The sequence below is a fragment of the Oratosquilla oratoria genome, chromosome 16 (genome assembly GCF_046742065.1).
Source record: "Oratosquilla oratoria isolate Oo_2021 chromosome 16, ASM4674206v1, whole genome shotgun sequence".
In the NCBI taxonomy this organism is placed as follows: domain Eukaryota; kingdom Metazoa; phylum Arthropoda; class Malacostraca; order Stomatopoda; family Squillidae; genus Oratosquilla; species Oratosquilla oratoria.
This window is the reverse complement of record NC_134792.1, coordinates 12,072,207-12,094,706: the sequence shown is the minus strand read 5'-3', so window position 1 is coordinate 12,094,706 and position 22,500 is coordinate 12,072,207. Positions and strand designations below refer to the sequence as shown.

The 22,500-nt window shown below is 36.4% G+C and overlaps 1 protein-coding gene across 5 annotated transcripts in view; it reads left to right on the top strand.

The window, feature by feature from the left end:
- The window catches only part of LOC143033830 (RNA-binding protein 24-like), a gene marked incomplete in the record, with an annotated part of 283,782 nt that overhangs the window by 144,592 nt on the left and 116,690 nt on the right, over window positions 1-22,500 (top strand). For all 5 annotated transcript variants that reach the window (XM_076199362.1, XM_076199363.1, XM_076199360.1 and 2 more), the window contains 1 exon segment: window positions 16,692-16,746. In XM_076199362.1, the coding sequence (XP_076055477.1) occupies window positions 16,692-16,746 (55 nt within the window).

The window sequence follows — 22,500 nt, the reverse complement described above, 5'->3', positions numbered from 1 at the left end:
ATATATATATATATATATATATATATTAACAACCACAATGCACTTTAATTCTAAGCCACCAAAGCCGACATGCAGAAATTGAAATGTGGTACTGCCAAGGACTCGAATTCAATCCTCATGACAAGTGCGGCAGTGACTTACCAACTAGGCTATCTTCTCTCTTGATAGCCTTGTTGGTAAGTCACTGCTGCAATTGTCATGAGGATGCTGGGGTTCGAGTCCTTGGCAGTACCACATTTCAATTTCTGCATGTAGGCCTTGATGGCTTAGAATTAAAGTGCATTGTGGTTGTTAAAATGTATCTCTAATCACTGGGACCCATTCAGTGTTGTACACACACACACACACACACACACACACACACACACACACACACACACACACACACACACACACACACACACACACACACACACACACACACACACACACACACACACACACACACACACACACACACACACACACACACACACATATATATATATATATATATATGTATATACACACATGTATATATATATATACATGTATATGTATATATATATGTATATGTATGTATATATATATGTACATATATATGCATGTATATATATATATATACATATATATATGTATATATATATATATGCATGTATATATATGTATATATATATATACATATACATATATATAGATATATATGTGTGTGTGTGTGTGTATGTATATATATATATATATATATATATATATATATATATATATATATATATAAGTACAAATAAAAAAATGATATCAAAACTGTCTCTAAATTTCCTCGGTCACGGTGGTGTTTTGGTAACACCCCGTGACGTCACGGCAACGGGGACAACTGATTGGCCGAGAGTGGTGACGTCACGGCAACGGAGACGACTGATTGGCCGAGAATGGTGACGTCACGGCAACGCAGACGACTGATTGGCCGAGAACACTGACGTCACGGCAACGGAGACGATTGATTGGCCGCGAGCGAAGGGCAGGGCGTGAAGCGCCCTCTCGCGAAGCAGTCCAAGCGATACCAAGAGACGAAACGGCGAAGAAGCGTAGACAGAAGCGTAGACAGAAGCACCTATGGAAATGGCCAATGGCTACCAAAGAAAACGTTCCAAGAAGATAAGGTGTTGGCAGCTAGACTAAGGGTACGAGCACAGTAAAACGTTCCCTGGGTTGTACGCTCATACCAAGACCTTTAAGGTGAAAGCGTCTATACTCGAATTCCAAAGGAAGGTAATCGCCTTCAAATAAACTCTAGAACTATAAAAAACTCGAATACAGTGACTATATGTTTGACAAATTAGAGTGTTCGGACGATATGATATCCGATGAGGATTGAGAGGCGTTCATGCGGCACTACTTCTCAGGATATAAGAAGTTCGTTAAAAACTGTGCAAAGTCTGATCACAGGAACTTATAGATGCATTTCTCTTTCAAAATGATTCTGAAATGACTTCAGTGGTGACGGTGTTTGGGGGACACTTTCGTAAGGCTGGCTGGCTACACAACATCGACTACTGATACGATGTCAAGAGACGAAACGGCGAAGAAGTGTAGACTACATTATATCGAAATGTATAATTTGTAACGACTGGCCAAGGGTTCCCTTGAATTCATGGAATGGCTCCTTTGGGTGCCCCCGTGGTTCCCTTGGGGCCCCCGTGCGTCCTCTGGGGGCTCCCGCGACTCCTCTGGGAGCCCCCACTGATCCTCTGGGGGCCTCCGCCGATCCTCTGGGGGGCCCCCGCCGATCCTCTGGGGGTCTCCGACGCATATATGTCAATGTGTATATAAATATGTGTATGTGTATAAGTGTATGTGTATATGTGTGTGTGTAGGTGCACATGTGTATGTGTGTATGAAAGAAATAGAAGAAGAACGCAAAGAAGACGAAGAACATGAAGAAGAAGAACGCAAAGTAGAAGAAAAAGAAGAAGAGGAAAAAGAAGAAATAGAAGAAGAAGAAGACATCTTAACTAAGCTGAAGGAAGAGCATAGGGAATTGCGCGACAATTTGAAGGAAGAGAATAGGGAATTGCGCGAGAAGTTGGAAAGCATACTGACAGAGATCAAAGGTATGAGTGATGAAGACACGGATGGCGGGAAGACCTGCGAAGTATTAAGAAAACATTTCCTAGCTTTGATTTTTATCTTATCAATAAGATGTTTTGGATATTTCAAATTTTCTTCAATGTCATAGATGAATTGTATTTCTTGATCCAAAAACAATTCTTGATCCAAATACAATTCATCTATGACATTGGAGAAAATTTAAAATATCCAAAACATCTTATTGATAAGACACAAATCAAAGCTAGGAAATGTTTTCTTAATACTTCGCAGGTCAAACCATTTAATTATAGAAATATGTTAACAATTCCGTACCACGAAAATTTAATCAATCTTCCAAGCATCTTTGAAAAATTTGGTATCCAGATAGTATTTAAAAATAAAAATAACATTAAGAGTCTGTTAATTAAAAATTTTCCAAGAAGTAAAGAAGGAAGTATTTATAACATACCATGTAAAAACTGTGATTTTATTTATATAGGCCAAACAGGCAAAGGCTTAGAAAAAAGAATAGGCCAACATGAATATAGTATTAGAACGGGGCAAGTGTCCAGTGGATTATTTGTCCACCAAAGGGATTATGGTCATAATATTGACTGGGGAAATTCTAGAATAATTACTTCTTGTAATAATATTATAGAAAGAAATATTATTGAATCTTGTTTTATAAAAAGAAATTTTGGAAATAACATGAACTTGAATTTGAGTTTATTTAAATTGGACAATTTTATTATTGACAAAATTGTGTGTGATAAAATGTAACATGGGACCTCTCCGAGTATCCTTGTCTTCTTATGTATTTATTGTTTCTTTCTGTATTGATTTTTTGTACCTTTGAAAATGTCTAAATAGACGAAAACGTTCGGTATCTGTTTTTTCAATTTCCCGGTGGTTTCTGCAAAAATAGTTTATCACGTGTGTTTTGTGAATTCGTTGCATATACATATATATGTATATATATATATGATATATATATATAATAGATATATATATATATGTATAATGTATATATATATATATATATATATATATGTGTGTGTGTGTGTGTGTGTGTGTGTATGTGTGCGTATATATATATATATATTACAGGTGAAAAATGTAATCACACATTTTCCAATCATGTGAAAACCACTGTTGGAGTAAAAAAAAAAATGGAGACGGGGAATCAATATATTTCGATTGTAAAATGCAACCCTCTCCAGTAGATACAAAATAGTAATAGTGAGTGCTACATAAGTAGCACCCTTATCTTGAGAAAGGGGAACATTAGGAGAGGTCTCTACCCTCGGCTCACTCCATATGTGGGGTCAGGAGGCAAATGTGTTTTTAATAGGCTTGTGATGAAGAGTCCTGAAATTATATCCGAGGAACATTGCCCCTTTGAAATGCTCATATTGGTCTGGTATTCAATTATAGTTGATTCTACCATTTTTCTCCTGAACTTGCATCTAGATTTATAAGTAAGCTTAGCTTTGTCCCAGTCTAAACAATGTTTGAATTGTTTAACATGTTGGAACACAGCTGAGCTTTCTTGTCCATATTTGATGGGATATTTATGTTCGATCATCCTAGTGTCTAACTCCCTCCCAGTCTGTCCGATGTAAACTAATTCACAACCTTTACATGGAATTGAATAAACCCCTTGACTATGTTCTTTCAACCTTTGGTGGACATTTACCACCTTTTTATTAATGGTGTTAGGGTAATAATTGATTAAATTTGATTTGTCTTTAGGAAGAAACTTGGTCGAAAGAATAAATGAATCAGAAAAGGGAACGACCAAGGAGCTCTTGTCCAATGAACATTTAGAGGAAATAGGGGTGATGTTGAAAAAAATTGGATCTCACTCGGCTGAGGGGTTTGACCAAGAACCAATCCGGGTACGCTAATTTACTAAGTTGAAATTTAATTATATTTAGTTCTCCTTCAAGAAACTGGGGGCTGCAAATTCTAAGAGCTCGAAGAGATAATCCTGAGGCGACGCTACTTTTTACTTTTCTTCAACAGTCACCCAGACAAAGTAAAAAGTAGCTTCGCCTCAGGATTATTTCTTCGAGCTCTTAGAATTTACAGCCCCCAGTTTCTTGAAGAACTAAATATATACATCTATCTATCTATCTATCTATATACATACACACACACACATATATATGTATATATATATATATATATATATATATATTATATATATGTATATATATATATACTTACATATACATATATATATATATATATATACATATATATATATATGTATATATATAAATATATATATTTACATATATGTACATATATGTATATTTATGAATATATATATTTACATATATGTATATACATGTATATATATATATTATATATATATGTACATTTATGTATATATATATGTACATATATGTATATATATATATATATATGTATATATATATGTATATGTATAAATATGTATATTTACATATATGTACATATATGTATATTTATGAATATATATATTTACATATATGTATATACATGTATATATATATTATATATATGTACATTTATGTATATACAATGTACATATTGCAACAACAAATCACTAAAATGCGTGAATGTAAGAATTCGCAGAAAACCACTTGGGAAATAAGACACTATGATCCGAACGTTTTCGTCTATTCAGACATTTTCAAGGAATACAGAATGATAAAAGGTGGGAACGTATATACAGAAAAGTAGTAGACAAGACAGGAATATGTGAGGTCACACAAGAAAATTTTATCTATCTATCTATATACATACATATATATAGATATATATATATATATATATACAGATAGATACATACATATATATATATATGTACCTATATATATATATATATATATATATATATATATATATATATATATATATATATATATATATATATAGTGTGTATCAAGGCGGGGACACACCGTGAGCTGCTACATAATCGACAATTTTCTTAACAATGAAATTATCAAGTTTATATAAACCTAAACTTACGTTCATAATGTTATTAAAGGAATGTTTAATCAAACTGGATTCAATAATGTTTCTATCTAGCAAAGAACTACAAGAGACAATTTCTTTAGAATTATTCCAATCAATGGGATGGTTGTGATCTCTAACGTGTACAAAAATCCCGCTGGATAATTTACCCAATCTCACACTGTACCTGTGTTGATTGATTCTGGTACCTAACTCTTTTCCAGTTTGACCAATGTAATATTTATCACACTTGTGACATGGAATGCTAAAAACACAGCCTACCCCATCACCTGGGGAATATTTGAAAAGAATGTTTTTAATAGAACATGTATTCTTAAATACCACAATGATGTCAAACTGTCTAAGAATTTTAGGAAGACTTATTAAGTTCTCGTGGAAAGGAAGAACTAAAAGATTTTTGTTACAAAAGTTATTCCTTTCCCGAATCATGTCAAAGTAGGACTTCTTAGCCATTTCATGAGCCTTATCAATTAAAAGTTTTGGATATCTCAAGTCCGATGCAATGTCACAAATTTTCCTCAGCTCATTTTCCAAGAAATCGGGGTTACAAATTTTGTAAGCCCTAAGAAACATACAGGAAATGACCGAAATCTTAGTTTTTTCATGATGAGCTGAGTAAAAGTGGAAATAAGACAGGACATTTGCACTTTTTCTGAATACAGCGTACTTGAAACATCTTCCACTTCTATGTATCAATATATCCAAAAAAGGGTAACCTGTTATCTTGTTCTATCTCAGTAGTGAATTTGATAGAAGGGACTAAAGAATGCCTACCCAACACAGTCGGGGGTGGGGGGGGTGGGGGGGATGACCTGTTATGAAAGAATTCTCATCTTGGGTACAGCACAGAGACAAGGAATAAGAAGAAAGTCATGAAGAGTTAATGAGGGTGTATCAAAATATTTTTTATCATAACTGTATTAGTTGTGTATTGTGGGGTTGTCTGTATCAACGGAACAATTCATTGTGCAACCCTACTCCTCCTATTTCTTCCTTTTCCACCTCCTCTTTCTCTCCATCAACCTCCCTTCCTCCATTCCTCTCTTACTCTTTTTTAGTTTTCTGCTCTTTCTCTTCTTCTTCTTCCTCTTCCTCTTCTTCCTCGCCATCTCCTTATTATCATGATCACCCACTTCCTCCTCCTTTGAAGCTTCGCTTCCTCATATTTGATGTGGCCAAGTTTTCACGGGCTGTTTATACATGGACACTTTTTCGACTGGAAAGAAGCACTAGAGATAACACAGCCTGTGCAATTGAACAGGTGCTTTAGTTCCTATATTTCATTTTCATTAAAAAAAAAATTCATTTGTCATATTTTGTTTGTTGAGAGTCATGACGTCACATACCCGACTCGGCCATGGGCAAGCTGTGGAAATGTGACCAATGTTATGGTCACTGATATCGTTATCAGGGTGTTCTCACGACGTAAAGTAGTCGAAGAGAGATAAAAACGTAGGCAACACCCGCCAAAAGATAAGATATGAACATTTTTTCTTTCTATCTTTCTTTCTTTAATCGAAGAGTTTGTGATGGGAAACTATGAACAAACATAAAGTCTGTCTATCGTCGTGTATGTGTGTGTGTGTGTGTGTGTGTGTGTGTGTGTGTGTGTGTGTGTGTGTGTATGTGTGTGTATGTGTGTGTGTATATGTGTGTATGTGTGTGTATGTGTGTGTGTAAGTGTGTGTGTGTGTGTGTGTGTGTGTGTGTGTGTGTGCGTGTATATGTGTGTGTGTGTGTATGTGTGTGTGTATGTGTGTGTGTGTGTGTGTGTGTGTGTGTATGTGTGTTTGTGTATATGTGTGTATGTGTGTGTGTGTGTAAGTGTGTGTGTGTGTGTGTGTGTGTGTGTGTGTGTGTGTGTATGTGCGTGTGCGTGTGCGTGTGTGTGTGTGTGTGTGTGTGTGTGTGTGTGTGTGTGTGTGTGTGTGTGTGTGTGTGTGTGTGTGTGTGTGTGTGTGTGTGTGTGTGTGTGTGTGTGTGTGTCTGTGTGTGTGTGTTGTTCCTAAAGCAAACACATCATTCCCTTTGACAACCCAAGGACTACATTTCAGGGTCGTATCATCCATTGACCTCGTTTTATATTGACTTGTTTCCTTTTTTACGTACTCTTATCGACATGATACGTACCTCGAGAGCTCCAAGAAAAAATATCATACAAGTAAACTTGGGATACTGCTGAAGAAGGCAGTACACGCTAAGTAAATTCATGCTTATTTCAGAGCTGTATATTTTTCAGGAGGTAAGAGAAACCGATGGAGAGAACGGAGACAAGATTGGTGAAGTGGATGAGAGAGAGAGAATCGTGCCATTAGTCGAGATGGCAGAAGGGTAGACAGTCTGATATGTGGACATGTTATAAGAGTGGAGGAGCCTGCGTGCGCGCGTGTGTGTGTGTCTGTGCGTGCATATTCCAAGTCGTAGCAAAGCGTTGTTGAAGTTAACTTGAGATAAGGTGGTGTAGATCTGTAGTTTCTATCTACATTGAGTAATTGAGTACTGGTGTTTGGAGAAGCAACCTCAACGCGGTCTTTTTGCTTTAATCTTCCAGTCTTCTCTGGTTTATACATACATGCAACCTCCGAAGAAGCCTCGGGGCGTTGTCAGAATAACTATTCTTATACATATATACAAGGGCTGCCATATTCACAGTTGGGTAAAATATATATATATACACACACACACACATATATATATATATATATATATATGTATATATATATGTATATATATATATATATATATATACTGTATATATATATAAACGTTTGTCGCGTCGGTTGGGCGACAGTGACCGGAGACACGTCTATTGCAGTTGGGAAGCGCGAGGTCCATAGTCCGAACATGTGTTCTTGGACGTTGTTTGGAAAGCTTAGTCCTCGGATTACTGGGGACAATAGATTTTTCCTTAGGAGAATCCGAGACAATGGAGAATATCCCTCGAGAGTTGACTTTACACGTTGGAAAGGGAAGAAGAAGAAGAGGAAGATCATAAGAATAAGAAAAAGAATAATAAAGAAAAAAATAAAAGCAAGAAAAATGTAAAAAGAAGAAGAAGAACAAGAACAAGAAGTAAAAAAGAAACTTTCTCGTACTCGATGACGTTGGCATCTTTAAACAAATCACAGATAGACTGGAACAGAAAACGGTTGCAATTGAATACATAAAAAATATATATGTACAGTCCGCACAGTCAGGTTAAGTCCGGTTAAATCAGGTTTAGCTAGAATAACTCAGATTAGTATCGTTCTCAACTTGGGGAAGAAACACGTGGTCGAGGAAGAGACCCGTCAAGAAAGACTTCGGCCCGCTCCTCATGCCTTCCAAATCTTTGTTTACAATTCACAATTGGAGGGCGCACTCCGAGACAAAGTTTGGTATTCTTTCTAAAATACTAATGACACTTAGTGAAGAATTGGACTAAAACAAAGGACTACAGTGGATTTAGTAGTTATTTACGTGAGAGGTGTGGTTTATTGCATGTATTGCTGTGGTTTTGTGGTAGGCAGAAAAAGACGACCGTATTCAGAGACGTTTGTGAGTTTCATTAAAGAATTTCTCTGAAATAAACAAATGAAAAATTAAATATAAACAAATAGATAGATAACTAAATAAAAATATTTAATATTACTCTAATTACTAAATATTGGACGTTATCTAATTTTTCCATTTGATTTCAGTGATGGGATTGTTTGAATTTTTGTGTCCGTTAGTCGGTAACGTCATAGCGTTTTGGAATATGGCCGACGAGATTGTGTTTGCATTCAAGTGTGGTTTACTTTTTGACATTGATTGATCTTTCATTAAACGTTTTTTGCGTTGTGACCAATTGATGTATTCATTTTTCTGTTTTCAACTCATTAATTTATTTATTCGCTTGTGTATGTATTCATTCGTTTATTAATTTCTCATATGATTATTTGCTGTTTATGTATTTATTCATTTCTTTATATTTTGGGTAGATTATGGGGTACACTTTTGATTCTATAGTAAGAATTGAATTAAATAAACAGATAAATAAGTAAAAGATTGAGTAGATAGATAAATGAATACATAAACAAAATAAATAATCAAATGAATAAATGATAGAATAAGTAGGCAATTAAATGGGTAAATATATAAATAAAACATAAATAATAAACAAAATAGAATAATTAGTTTAATAAATCATATAACTAAATTCCCTAAAAGCAGCGCTTTGCTCCCTGAGGATGTAGTAGTGGGCAGAATGATTAATTATTTTTGGGGGGTAATTAATTATATAATTAATCAATTAACTGTCTCATTAGCTATATATGATTAATTAATTAGTTATTTGGTTAAATAAATTATAGCCCCAGAACCCCTGTAGGCACCAACGATAATCACAGTCCGAAAACATAGTTCTTGGGTCCGGTCTGAGGATCAAATGCCAGCCAACAAGGTTGAGCCCCCATTGGGGGTTGGGGAGGGGAAAGATAAGCGGATTGTGGTCCATTGTCGTAGTATAGTGACGTCACACGCCTGAGAGTGAAGTGACGCCAATGCCAGTAGTGATGGCATCATATCGTTTGGGTCACTTGACTATGTCCGCCGTCACGTGAAAGAGTATATCGGAGTGACGTGATTTTATCTGGACGGAGCTGATGTAAAGGTGATGTGTCTGATACGGACGGATGTGTGATGCGACCGATTTTTCACTTTTTACTGTGTTGTAGATTCATTTATTTCTTCATTTATTTATCTATTTACTTATTTACCCATCTATTGATTTATTATCTTTATCTATTGATTAATTTTTAATTTATTTTTTATCGTTTTATTGTTATTTATTTATCTATCTTTCAGTTCTCTAAGTAATTGTTTTTAGACTTTTCGGGCCAATGAAACGCTTCACCTAATTATTCGCTTCATGTTGACGTCAACCAAGAGCAGGAAGCCACTCCTTTGCCATCATGGCACACGACATAGGCTTTGTTCTGGTCACCTCCTCAGAGAAGGAACCAGTGACTACATAACCCGGATTAAGTTTTGTTTTCACATAATTACTACATTTTCTCGTGATTATGTGGTATGTAAGACTGTGGTGGTAGTGGTCGTGGTGGCTGTGGTGGCGGTGGTTGTGGTGGTAGTGGTGGCGGTGATTGTGGTGGTAGGGGTGGCGGTGGTAGGGGTGGTAGCAGTGGCGGTGGTAGTGGCAGTGGTGCACATAGAAACGGTGTAATGAGTGAATGTGGTGATATAAGGCAGTGCATATAGTGATAATGGTGAAGGTAGTGTGTGTGTGTGTGTGTGTGTGTGTGTGTGTGTGTGTGTGTGTGTGTGTGTGTGTCTGTGTGTGTGTGTGGGTATGTGTATGTGAGTATGTGTGAGTGAATATTGTGTGTGAGTGTGTGTGTGTGTGTGTGTGTGTGTGTGTGTGTGTGTGTGTGTGTGTGTGTGTTTGTGTGTGTGTGTGTGTGTGTGTGTGTGTGTGTGTGTGTGTGTGTGTGTGTGTGTGTGTTTGTGTGTGTGTGTGTGTGTGTGTGTGTGTGTGTGTGTGTGTGTGTGTGTGTGAGTATGTATGTGTGAGTATGCGTGTGTGAGTATGTGTGTGTGAGTATGTGTATGTGAGTATGAGTGTGTGAATATGTGTGTGAGTATGCGTGTGTGAATATGAGTGTGTGTATGTGTGCGTCTGTGTGTATGCGTGTGTGTGTGCGTGCGTGTATGTGTGTGTATTTACCTTGTTGTATTTACCTAATTGCATCTTACGGGAAGGGGAGCTACGCTCGTGGTGTCCCGTCTTTTTTTTATCTCGCAGTGTCTACTTTGCTCTTAAATTATTGTAGGGTCTTAGCACACACTATTGTTTCGTTCAATTTGTTCCATATGTTCACTCAATGTGGAAAGCTGTTCTTTTTCAGGACTCTTCTATAACTGTCCTTTTTGAGCTTCCTTACATATTCCCTTGTATTTCTCTTATCCCAATTTAGTAAGTCTTCTCTATCAAGGATTCTTATGCCTCTCATGATTCTAAAGATGCTCAACAAATCACCTCTTTCTCTTCTTTGTTCCAGTGTTGGTAATTTCAGTTTTGACAATTTCTCCTCGTATGACAGTTTTGAAAGTGTTGAGGCCATCTTTGTTGTTGCCTCTTGGATTCTTTCAATTTTCCTTATATTCTTTTTAGTACTGAGTAACCATAATGTCGCTGCGTACTCCAGTCTTGGCCTTATCAGTATGAGTAGAATTTTCTTCACCATTTCTCCGTCAAAGTAAGTAAAAGTCACCTGTAAGCAAGTTGTAGGTTTCGCCAACAGGGGACATGTCCTTTGTTATGATTATTCATAGGTCTTTTTCAGATTCCTCTTTCTTTACTTCATTTGTACCGATTTTATATTGTCCTGATATTCTTTTTTATTTTTTCAAATTTCATTATGCTACATTTCTTAATGTTGAAGTCCACTTCCCACTTCTGACTCCATTCCCAAACCAATTTTACTACTCCCTTTCCTCGGCAATTTTGTGTTATCTGCAAAGAAGCTCATGTAAGATTCCACACCTTCATCCATGTCATTTACATAAATAACAAACATTATTGGAGCCAATACTGATCCCAGTGGAACTGCACTAATCACCTCTTCCCAAGTAGAACTCTTATCTCTGAGCACTACTCTCATTTTTCTTCCATGCAAGAAATCCTCTATCCGTTTCAGTAGTTTACTTTGTATCCATCCTATGGTTTCCAGCTTTCTTAATCATTTTTTGTGTGGTACTTTATCAAAAGCTTTTTTTAAGTTTAGGAGAGCACAATCAGCCCATCCGCCTCTTTCTTGTATTATATCTAGTAGTCTTGAGTAGAAATAGATCAAATTTGTGGCACATGACCTTTCCTGTCTAAATCCGAATTGTCTCGGATTTAGTCTATTGTTCTCCTCCAGATGTTTAGTCCATCTATTTTTGATCAATTTTTTCATAAATTTTGGCTACCGTGCTTATAAGGGAGACAGTTCTGTAATATTGGTACGATATTTGCATTTTTTCAGTCTTCCGGTATTTTTCCTTCTTTGAGTGAGCAGCTTATTACATTATATATTTTGTCTATTAGTTCGTCTTTACATTCTTTTAGTATCCAGTTTGCAATCCCATCCGGGCCGTACGATTTCCTGACATCAATGTTCATTGTTTAGTCCATTATTTCTTTTCGTGTTACTAATATTTCCCTCATGGGAGGGATCCCACTTCATTCCCTTCATCCCAATGCATATTTTCTCTAGTGAGCACCGACTTGAAGTCTTTGCTCATGACTTCAGCCATTTCTATATCTTCTGTGTATTCTATATTCCCTTGGCGCAATTTCACTATTTCCTGTTTGATTTTTAGTTTACTGTTCACATATCTATAGAATATTTTTGGTTGGTCCTTACATTTTTCTATTATGTCTTTTTCATAGTTTCTTTTTTCCTCTCTGCTTACTCATACATATTCATTTCTTTGATTAATATATATTTGCCACTTTCCAGGTTTTTATCTTTTTTTCCGTCTTTTCCAAGCTTTATCTCTTTTATTTTTAGCCTCACTGCACCTTCTGTTAAGCCAGCACTTAATACATACCTTCCCTGTTTTTGTCTTGGCACATATCTATCCATTCCTTCATTATAGATTTCCATCAAAATTATCCATTATTCTACCACTTGTGTTTCTCCATTATAAATTTTCCCAACTAGCTTTTTGAAAAAATTCTAAGTTTCCCAAATCCGTTTTGTTATACATCATCCTTCCTTTTCTGTATGTCTCATTTCTTTCTATATTTCTTCCTTTAGTTCAAACTCAAGTAGTATGTGATCCCTCTTCCTAATTGGTGTCTTGTATTAAATTTTATCCACTATTTCAGGTTTCGATGAAAATATTAAATCTAGTCTCGACGGTTCTTCATTTTTATATCTGGTATTTTCTTTTACCCATTGTATCATTGTATGTTCTAAAGTCATGTCAAGTAATACATTTCCCCATAGATCCTCCCCAACTTTCACTATTATCTCTTCCCAACAGATTTCTTTGCAGTTAAAATCTCCCATAAGCACCGCGTTTCCTCCATCCTTCAACATCTTATTTAATGAATGCCTTGTATCTTCTACCATTTTAGAATAATCGCTCTCTCTCCAAGAACCCGTTTTTGGGGGCACATAAATCACTACAAACTTTCTACTTTTCAGGTCACTATCTTCAACCCTTACCATAATAATTTCCACACAGTTTTCTCCATCTGTAACCTTCGTCACATTTAAGTATTTCTTAGCCAAAAACATGACTCCTTCACCCTGTTTCTCTTCCCTATCTTTAATCCAGTGATTATATAATTCACGTCCAACTTTATTTGGTGGTAATAAACCCCTTAATTTCGTCTCCACAATTCCCATTATATCTTTTTTTTTTTTTTTTTAACAGATAATCATTTAGTTTACTTAGCCCTGATATAAATCCGTCAATGATAGTTTACGCCACTTTTAATATTATTCCTCTCCATCTCGTGCTCTGTTCCTTTCGTTTCTTTGTCTTGATATACCATTTTCTCAGCCTTATGTCTAACACTCTCCAATAGAACTTCTTTTTGTAGGTCTCCGTTCTTTTCTCTCCCTCTTTTTTTTTTTTTTTTTTTTTTTCTCTTTTTAGTGCCTTCTCTCTTTCCATTTCCTCTTCATTCATTTCTCTTTTTATCCATATACTTTTATAGTGTTCACTATTAGCTAATTTTCCCGCTTGTGCTAATATATCTTCCGCTTCCATTTGTGACTTTAATTTGATCCTTAGAGGTCGATTTTTGTATGTATTATTCCATACTATGCACTTCTTCTATTTCCTTCTCTATTTCTTGCTCTTCGTCTTGTACTGCTTTCAGAATATTTCTTTCTACTTCTTTCTTTTCATTTTCTTTCAAATACCTAACTAGGCTATGTTTTTCCTTGAGACCATATACTACTCTGCACTTCTTTTTATCCACTGTATCTCTAACCCAATTTTCTTTTCTTTGATTACTCGAATAACTGTGTATTTGGCATTCTCCTACATTTGTTGTACAATTTCTTTAAAAGCTATCTATTCGCTTTCTTGATCTTTTTTTTTCATTCTTTCCTGATTTTCTGTAAATCTTCCTCTCCTATATTTCCTCTAGTTTTCTCGGCCATTGTTTTTATTTGTTCATTCACTTTTTTTTTTTTTTTTTTTTTTTAGGCCGCACTATTAGTAGTATCTTTGTTTTATATCCTCTTTTTTCATTTTTTTTACCTCAATTAGTTCTTTTATTAAATCACTTACCTCATTATTTATTTCAGCATCTTTTCTTTAAATCACTCCCTTGTTTAATTCGGGGTAATCTTTCTTTAGTTTCATAATCTCTTGATTCCATGTAACCTTCCTAAATCTCATTTCCTTTTCTATGTCTATAATTATACTCAGGTTTCTTTTCTCGTATCTATCAAATCCAGAAAAAGTTTCTTCACTACCCTTTAGGAATCTTTTCGGGGTTTCCACATTCATCTTCACACTACGTCTCGTTCTCACTCCGCTAGAGGTCTCTGCGCTCATATTTACGTTTGGTTCCACTTGATCACCATTTTCTGGTCTGTTTTCATTCCCCTTCATTTTTCCTCGATAATCACTATTTCCGCTGTATTAAACCGTCAGGGGCATCCACAAGTGTTTAACACAACCTAGGTGCCCCGCTATCCTTGTAGTGCTGAGAAGTTCTGTTCCCTATGTACCTCTCGGGAGCTCCAACCGATACGTGTTTACAGTTCTGCGGCGTGTGTGTGTGTGTGTGTGTGTGTGTGTGTGTGTGTGTGTGTGTGTGTGTGTGTGTGTGTGTGTATCTGTGTGTGTGTGTGTGTGTGTGTGTGTGTGTGTGTGTGTGTGTGTGTGTGTGTGTGTGTGTGTGTGTGTGTGTTTGTGTGTTTATGTGTATCTGTTAATCTTAGACTCAGTTGGGTTTTTCAATTATTCCTCCTTTTTCTTTGTGTTTGTAGTCATCTTAGCCTTTCCTGATTTTTTTTTTTAATTCTGTTTCGGGCCCCTGCTACATTATTAATTATCTAATTCCGTTTACTTAAGTGGGAAACTGAACCCTTTCTATATTTCTTATTTCATTTCTCTTGTATGCTCTCTCATTTTGCATTTATAATGTTTCAGTTAGTCTTCCTTTTTTGTATACATCCATATTTACATGCGCCTGTGTCACATCATAACATCACCTCTTTCTCTACTTTCTTCCAATATTGTGAGTTCTCCTTTCGCCTGTCTACCCTCATTTGACACAAAATATTAACCTTATCTATAATGTTCTTTTGAACTCCTAACTTGGTTATGTTTTAGTTAAGCTCCCCTGCCGTGAATGCCATTAAAGGCAGGAACTTAAGTACTGAGTAATTAGAGTTGTCTAATTAAATTCAAGAATATTTAGGGCGATGGGATGTTACGCAAGATTTATATCTGCCTATCATTTTTCTGCTCTTTCTTCTGAGACTGTATATATATATATATATATATATATATATATATATATATACATATATATATATATTTATATACATATATATATATATATATATATATATGTATATATACCCCCCGCCCCCTATATATATGCGTGTGTGTGTGTGTGTATGTGTGTGTGTGTGTGTGTGTATGTGTGTGTGTGTGTGTGTGTGTGTGTTTGTGAGTGTGTGTGTGTGTGTGTGTATGTATGTATGTGCGTGTGTGTGTATGTGTGTGTCTGTGTGTGTGTGTGTGTGTGTGTGTGTGTGTGTGTGTGTGTGTGTGCGTCTATGTGTGTCTATGTGTGTCTGTGTGTTTGTCTATGTGTGTGAGTGTGTGTGTGTGTGTGTGTGTGTGTGTGTGTATTCACTTGGTCTTTGGATCACGTGTTGGACTCGTGATCGACAGCTATTTCCCTCCTGGAAGAGAGCTCAGAGCTCGTAGGTCCGATCTATGGGTAATGCTATGACCTTGCACACACACACACACACACCCAACTCCCCGCCCACGAGAGTCAGAGTAACGACCCGAGGCACAGCGATATCGACATAATTTCGGCCCTGGGCAGGATTCGAACTGGGTGCTGGGAGCACCTCTGCTTCCCAGTTCAGCGCTCTACCAACTATGCCACCGAGTGTGTGTGTGTGCGTCTACTGTATGTGTGTCTATGTGTGTCTGTGTGTTAGTCTATGTGTGTGAGTGTGTGTGTGTGTGTGTGTGTGTGTGTGTGTGTGTGTGTGTGTGTGTGTGTGTGTGTGTGTGTGTGTGTGTGTGTGTGTGTGTGGTGTGTGTGTGTGTGTGTGTGTGTTTGTGGTGTACTTGTGTGTGTGTTGGGGGTGCGTATCTATGTCTTTATGAAGTCAAAACATAGATGGATAGATAGTGAAAGAGAGGTGTTGAGAGAGAGAGAGAGAGAGAGAGAGAGAGAGAGAGAGAGAGAGAGAGAGAGAGAGAGAGAGAGAGAGAGAGAGAGAGAGGGAGAGAGAGAGAGATGGGGGTAGAAAAAGGAAAGGGGATAAAGACAGACGGAGTATAAGCAGGAAAAAATAAGTGTCTATAAATACACCAATTTCCATTCTTTAATCAACTAATCCCGTTTTCCTTCTTTACAGGATTCACTCTTCCAGCTAGCGTCCGGTATCAAACTCTTCTTCCTGGACAGTACCAGTAAGTACCTGAAGCAGCCTGTTACCAATGCCAGTCAGTGGTATCTCTTTCGAATGTACTAAACTTATACAAGTGAATAGTCGAGATTGGAAGTGGCTTGTGAGATCAAAACATTTTATGAGACTCTGTTCATTGCAATCCGAAGGGGTTCCAAAAATTTGGGGGAAGGGAGGGAGCGCAATAAGGTTAGGGGGGAGGGTGTGAATGGGGGATGTCGAACACTTAAGACCCCGCGAGCCGCTTGTTTGTTGATCATAACGTTCAGTTTCGCTCGAGTAAAGTTTGTCATGTCTACATATTTACTCATTTACTATTAGATCACGTGACTATTTGCATCGACTCACGAACATGTCCAATTAGGAGGGTCAACCCCTTCTCCCCCCTCTACCCCCTCCCCCCCTTCCCCTCCCACCCTCTGCAACGACCACGAAATGACGCGACCTGTTGACGTGACGCGTACAATCGCTTACAAAGCTTCCTGGGACCCAACGTCGGTATTCCATCTCAACACCACCCTTTCTGGACGGCGGAATGGTGTAGAACCATACTTCTCCAGGTGCCTGTGTACATCTGGAGGGCCACAGATCTTTCTTAAAGGGGCCACACATTTAGAATTTGTGACAGTTAGTGGATGCAAAACCATTCATTTTTGTGTTGTGGTTTCCAGGCGGACAGTTACAGCAAACCATAAGAATAGGAAAACATAAGGAAGCAGGTTAAGAACCCATGAAATAATCTTAAAAGGAATAAGATACAACCATACACACACAGATTAGTGTCACCAGGATGTAACCTCGTAAGTGATCTGAGGAGGAAGTCGTCGTCCATAAAGGGCTGGGGATTCGAACGACACACAGGCTTTAGGTAAATGCGAGTGATGGAATATTGGACCCGCCCCATGCGGCGACGCACGTGCACGACTTTGATGTTTTCTTCTGGTTGAAACCAGACGGTTTTGTTCAATCGTACGGGACCCTAAAGAGTGTTTCGGCTGATTGAGATGTAGCATTGTCCCTCACCTGAATAGAATTCTTTGGTTTCAGTCAAAATAGATTTATAAAAGAATGTCACCGTAATGTAGGGGTGGGCGACAATGTTTTTAACACGAACACATGCACACACACAGGCACGCACGCACACACACACACACATACATGCACACACACACACACATATACACACACACACACACACACACAAACACACACACGGAAATGCATAGGAAAAACGAAAAAGTAAATAGGTAGATAAGTAGACACATTGATATAGAGATATATAGATGGATAGACAGTTAAATATAAATAGATAAATAGATAGATCGACGAATAGAGACATGGATAGATGGATGGAGTGAGAGATAGGGTTGGTCTGAGCATAGGTCTTCTGTCTGTTTCTGTGTTCGGATCAGAAGCGCTCTTTCGAGGTCATCAGACTTGCCGCTTTCTCCTTCGCTTCAAATATGATGATATACGTCATCGTTATTTGTATTATTATTCATATTATTATCATTACCATTACAATTATTATTATTAAAACTATTAATACTATTAATATTATTAATAATAATAATAATATTATTATTATAATTTGTACTACTATTATCATCATTATCATTATCATTATCATCATTACCTTCATAATAATTATCATTATTATTTTCATTATCAGCATCATCATCATTATCATTATTATCAGAACTATTACTACTATCATTATTAGTATTATCAATAATATTTTTTTACGTGGATCCATTTGTGTATGTATATGTATATGAATATAAATATATATATATATATATATATATATATATATATATATATGTATAGATATATATATATGTATGTATATATATATAATGTATATATGCATGTATTGTATATATCTATGTATTGTATATATGTATTATATATATATATATGTATATAATATATATATGTATATATATATGTATATATATACATATACATACATATACATATATACATGCATATATATATATATATATATATATATATACATATATATACGCATATATATATATATATATATATATGCATATATATATACATATATATATACATATATATATGCATATATATATAATACATATATATATATATATACATAATACATACATATATATATATACAATACATTCATATATATGTATATATATATATATATATATATATATATATACTGTATATATATATGTGTGTGTATATATATATAAAACATATAATACATATATATACATATATAATATATATATATATATATATATATATATATATATATACATATATATATATATATATATATATATATATGTACATACATACATATACCAAGGCTTTTTCCCCCTTCCAAGGGAGGTAGCCAAAAAGGGAAAGACATAAAAACACTCCCACCCATTTCATCCCTAAATACACTCCACACCCCTCCCACCCTCCCTCTCATCTGAGCACCTCCTGGATGACGGGTCATCCCTGCACCCTGCCCACCGCCCTGGGTCAGAAGCAGTGTCGCAAGACACAGTACATCCACAGCAAGGCCGCTTCATTTAATCGGCGACCCCCCCTCTCCGTCCCCCTTTGCATATAAGGCGAGGACGGGGAGAAATCCCTTCGGGCTGCGTCAAAATTTACTCACACATACTACACCCCCCCACCCCCCCGCCCATTCCTCCTCATGCAGTCACAACATCATCCATATACAACCATTCTCCACTCACCTCTGTCTTCCGTCCTCTCCCTTCCTTCCTCAACAGACATTCCCCTCTTCCCCAAAGCCCCCTTCACCCCATCCATCCACCTCATCCTAGGACGTCCCCTCATGTTCACTCCCTCCACATCTGCCTTCCATACCTCTTTTACTAGTCTTTCTTCACTCATTCTTTCCATGTGTCCAAACCATCCTAATATTCTTTCATCAACCCTATCTCCCAGCTCCTTTTTCACCCCTGTTCTCCTCCTCACCTCCTCATTTCTCACTCTATCCAGCCTAGTAACCCCCACCATACTTCTCAGACACCTCATCTCAAGCACATTCAAACTCCTTCTCTCTTCTTCTCTTATGTTCCACGTTTCTGCCCCATACAGTGCTGTTGGCACAATCACTCCTTCATACAGTCTCCTCTTCGCATCCATTCCCAAATGTCTATTCCTCATTACACTCTTTAAACCACCAAGGCATTTCTCACTCTATCCAGCCTAGTAGCCCTCACCATATATATATGAATACACATAAATACATATAGATATATATACATATATATACAAATATATATATATACATATATATATATATATATATATATATATATATATATATATATATATATGCTATCTCGACCCTACAAAACGAAACGACTTGGTTCACGGTCCAGTCGTTCCGCCGAGGGCACTCGGACAGAACATGATACGTAATGTATTTCATCAAATCCTTTATGCAGGTTAGTCTTCCGCCTAGGCAAGGGTTCGAATCCCAGTGGATGAGTCTATTTCCAAAAATTGTCAAATGATAAAAACACTTGTCGGAAGACTAACCTGCATAAAGGATTTGATGAAATACATTACGTAGCATGTTCTGTCCGAGTGCCCTCGGCGGAACGACTGGACCGTGAATATATATATATATATATATATATATATATATATATATATGTATATATATATATAAATGCACACATATATATATATATATAAATATATGTATATACACATATATATATAAATACATGTATATATATATATGTAAATACATATGCATATATATATATATACACACACACATATATATATATATACATATATATATTTCTATATATATAAATACATATATATATATATATATATATATATATATATATATATATGATCACTGTTAACCCACTATCGGAGAAATAATAACGGAAAGTACAGAGAAACTGTATATTTCGACTACTCTCTGTACTCCTCTTCAGCAGAATGCTTACATAAGGTTAAGGTACAAGTATATATGAAGAAATGAGGGGTACATAGAAGGGGATGAGGAAGGGGGGGGGGCTCAGGTCACATGCCCTTGAAATGGTCGGTTCAAAGTAGGACAAGGGGTGATATTTTGTCCAACCGCTTTAGACATGATCTTGTTGACCGCTAACTTGGTAATACAATCTGGGGGCCACTGGCCTTTAGAGGTATTAAAGTTAGGATAAAAGCATTTTTAGAAAGGTAGTTAATGTACACCGGAGGGATGATGTGGACCAAAACTCCGGGGTATATAAATTGCCGTGTAAAGACTGTGATGATGTGTACTGGGGCCAGACTGGCAGGAATTTGTCCACGAGATTAAAGGAACATAAAAACTCCATAAAATATGGACAAGTTAACTCCGCTGTGTTCCTTCATGCCAGGCAAAAAGACCATAGATTAGATTGGGATAATGCATCAATAATTTATAAATCACACTGTAGCTATAGAAGAAAAATTGTAGAATCTTCTCTAATAAAACATTATCCTAACTTTAATACCTCTAAAGGCCAGTGGCCCCCAGATTGTATTACCAAGTTAGCGGTCAACAAGATCATGTCTAAAGCGGTTGGACAAAATATCACCCCTTGTCCTACTTTGAACCGACCATTTCAAGGGCATGTGACCTGAGCCCCCCCCCTTCCTCATCCCCTTCTATGTACCCCTCATTTCTTCATATATACTTGTACCTTAACCTTATGTAAGCATTCTGCTGAAGAGGACTACAGAGAGTAGTCGAAATATACAGTTTCTCTGTACTTTCCGTTATTATTTCTCCGATAGTGGGTTAACAGTGATCTTTTACAAATGTTTTTATAACATACTAGTTTTCCAATATATATATATATATATATATATATATATATATATATATATATATATATATATATATATATATACATATATATGAATTATGTATATATATATATGTATATATGTATATATGTAAATTCATATATATATATATATATAAATACATATATATATATAAATACACATATATATAAATGCATATACATATACATAAACATTATATATATATATATATTTCTAAACAGAAATGTAGTAGCACATTTGTAAATTACACACAGGAACCCACAGTCGGAGAAAGAATAAACTTTGAATATAGAAAAATCCTATATTTCGGCTATCAACTGTAGCCCTTTTCAGGAAAGTACATAAGATAGAGAACAGAGGGGACTTATAAACTACAGTAAGAAGAGATGTGGACAGTTGACCTCACTCAGGCGCGGAGCAAACTGGGGTGGCGGAGGAGGGAGGAGGTGAGGAGAGGGGAGGATGTAGCGTCCGCATCAACTTGGCTACTGCTGCGCGTGAGATTATGTCAGGTGTCCACTGCCCTTTAGAAATATTAATATTAGGGCATTCCTCAATTAATGCTGATTCGACTATTTTCCTCCTGAAACCGCAGTGGGACTTGAACACTAATCTGGCCTTACCCCAGTCGAAAGAATGATTCTTATTTTTGACATGAAGAAATACAGCCGAATTTTCTTGCCCATACCTAATTGACCTTTTATGTTCTGCCAATCTAGTGTTCAGGTCTCTCCCGGTTTGACCCAAGTAAACCAAATCACAATCTTTGCAGGGCAAACAATAAACACCAGGTGACTCAACTTCATTCGGTTTTTGTTGAACGTTCACAATTTGCTTACGCACGGTGTTAGGATAGTGATAGGCAATAGTGAGACGTTCATGAGGAAACAATTTAGTAGAAGAACTG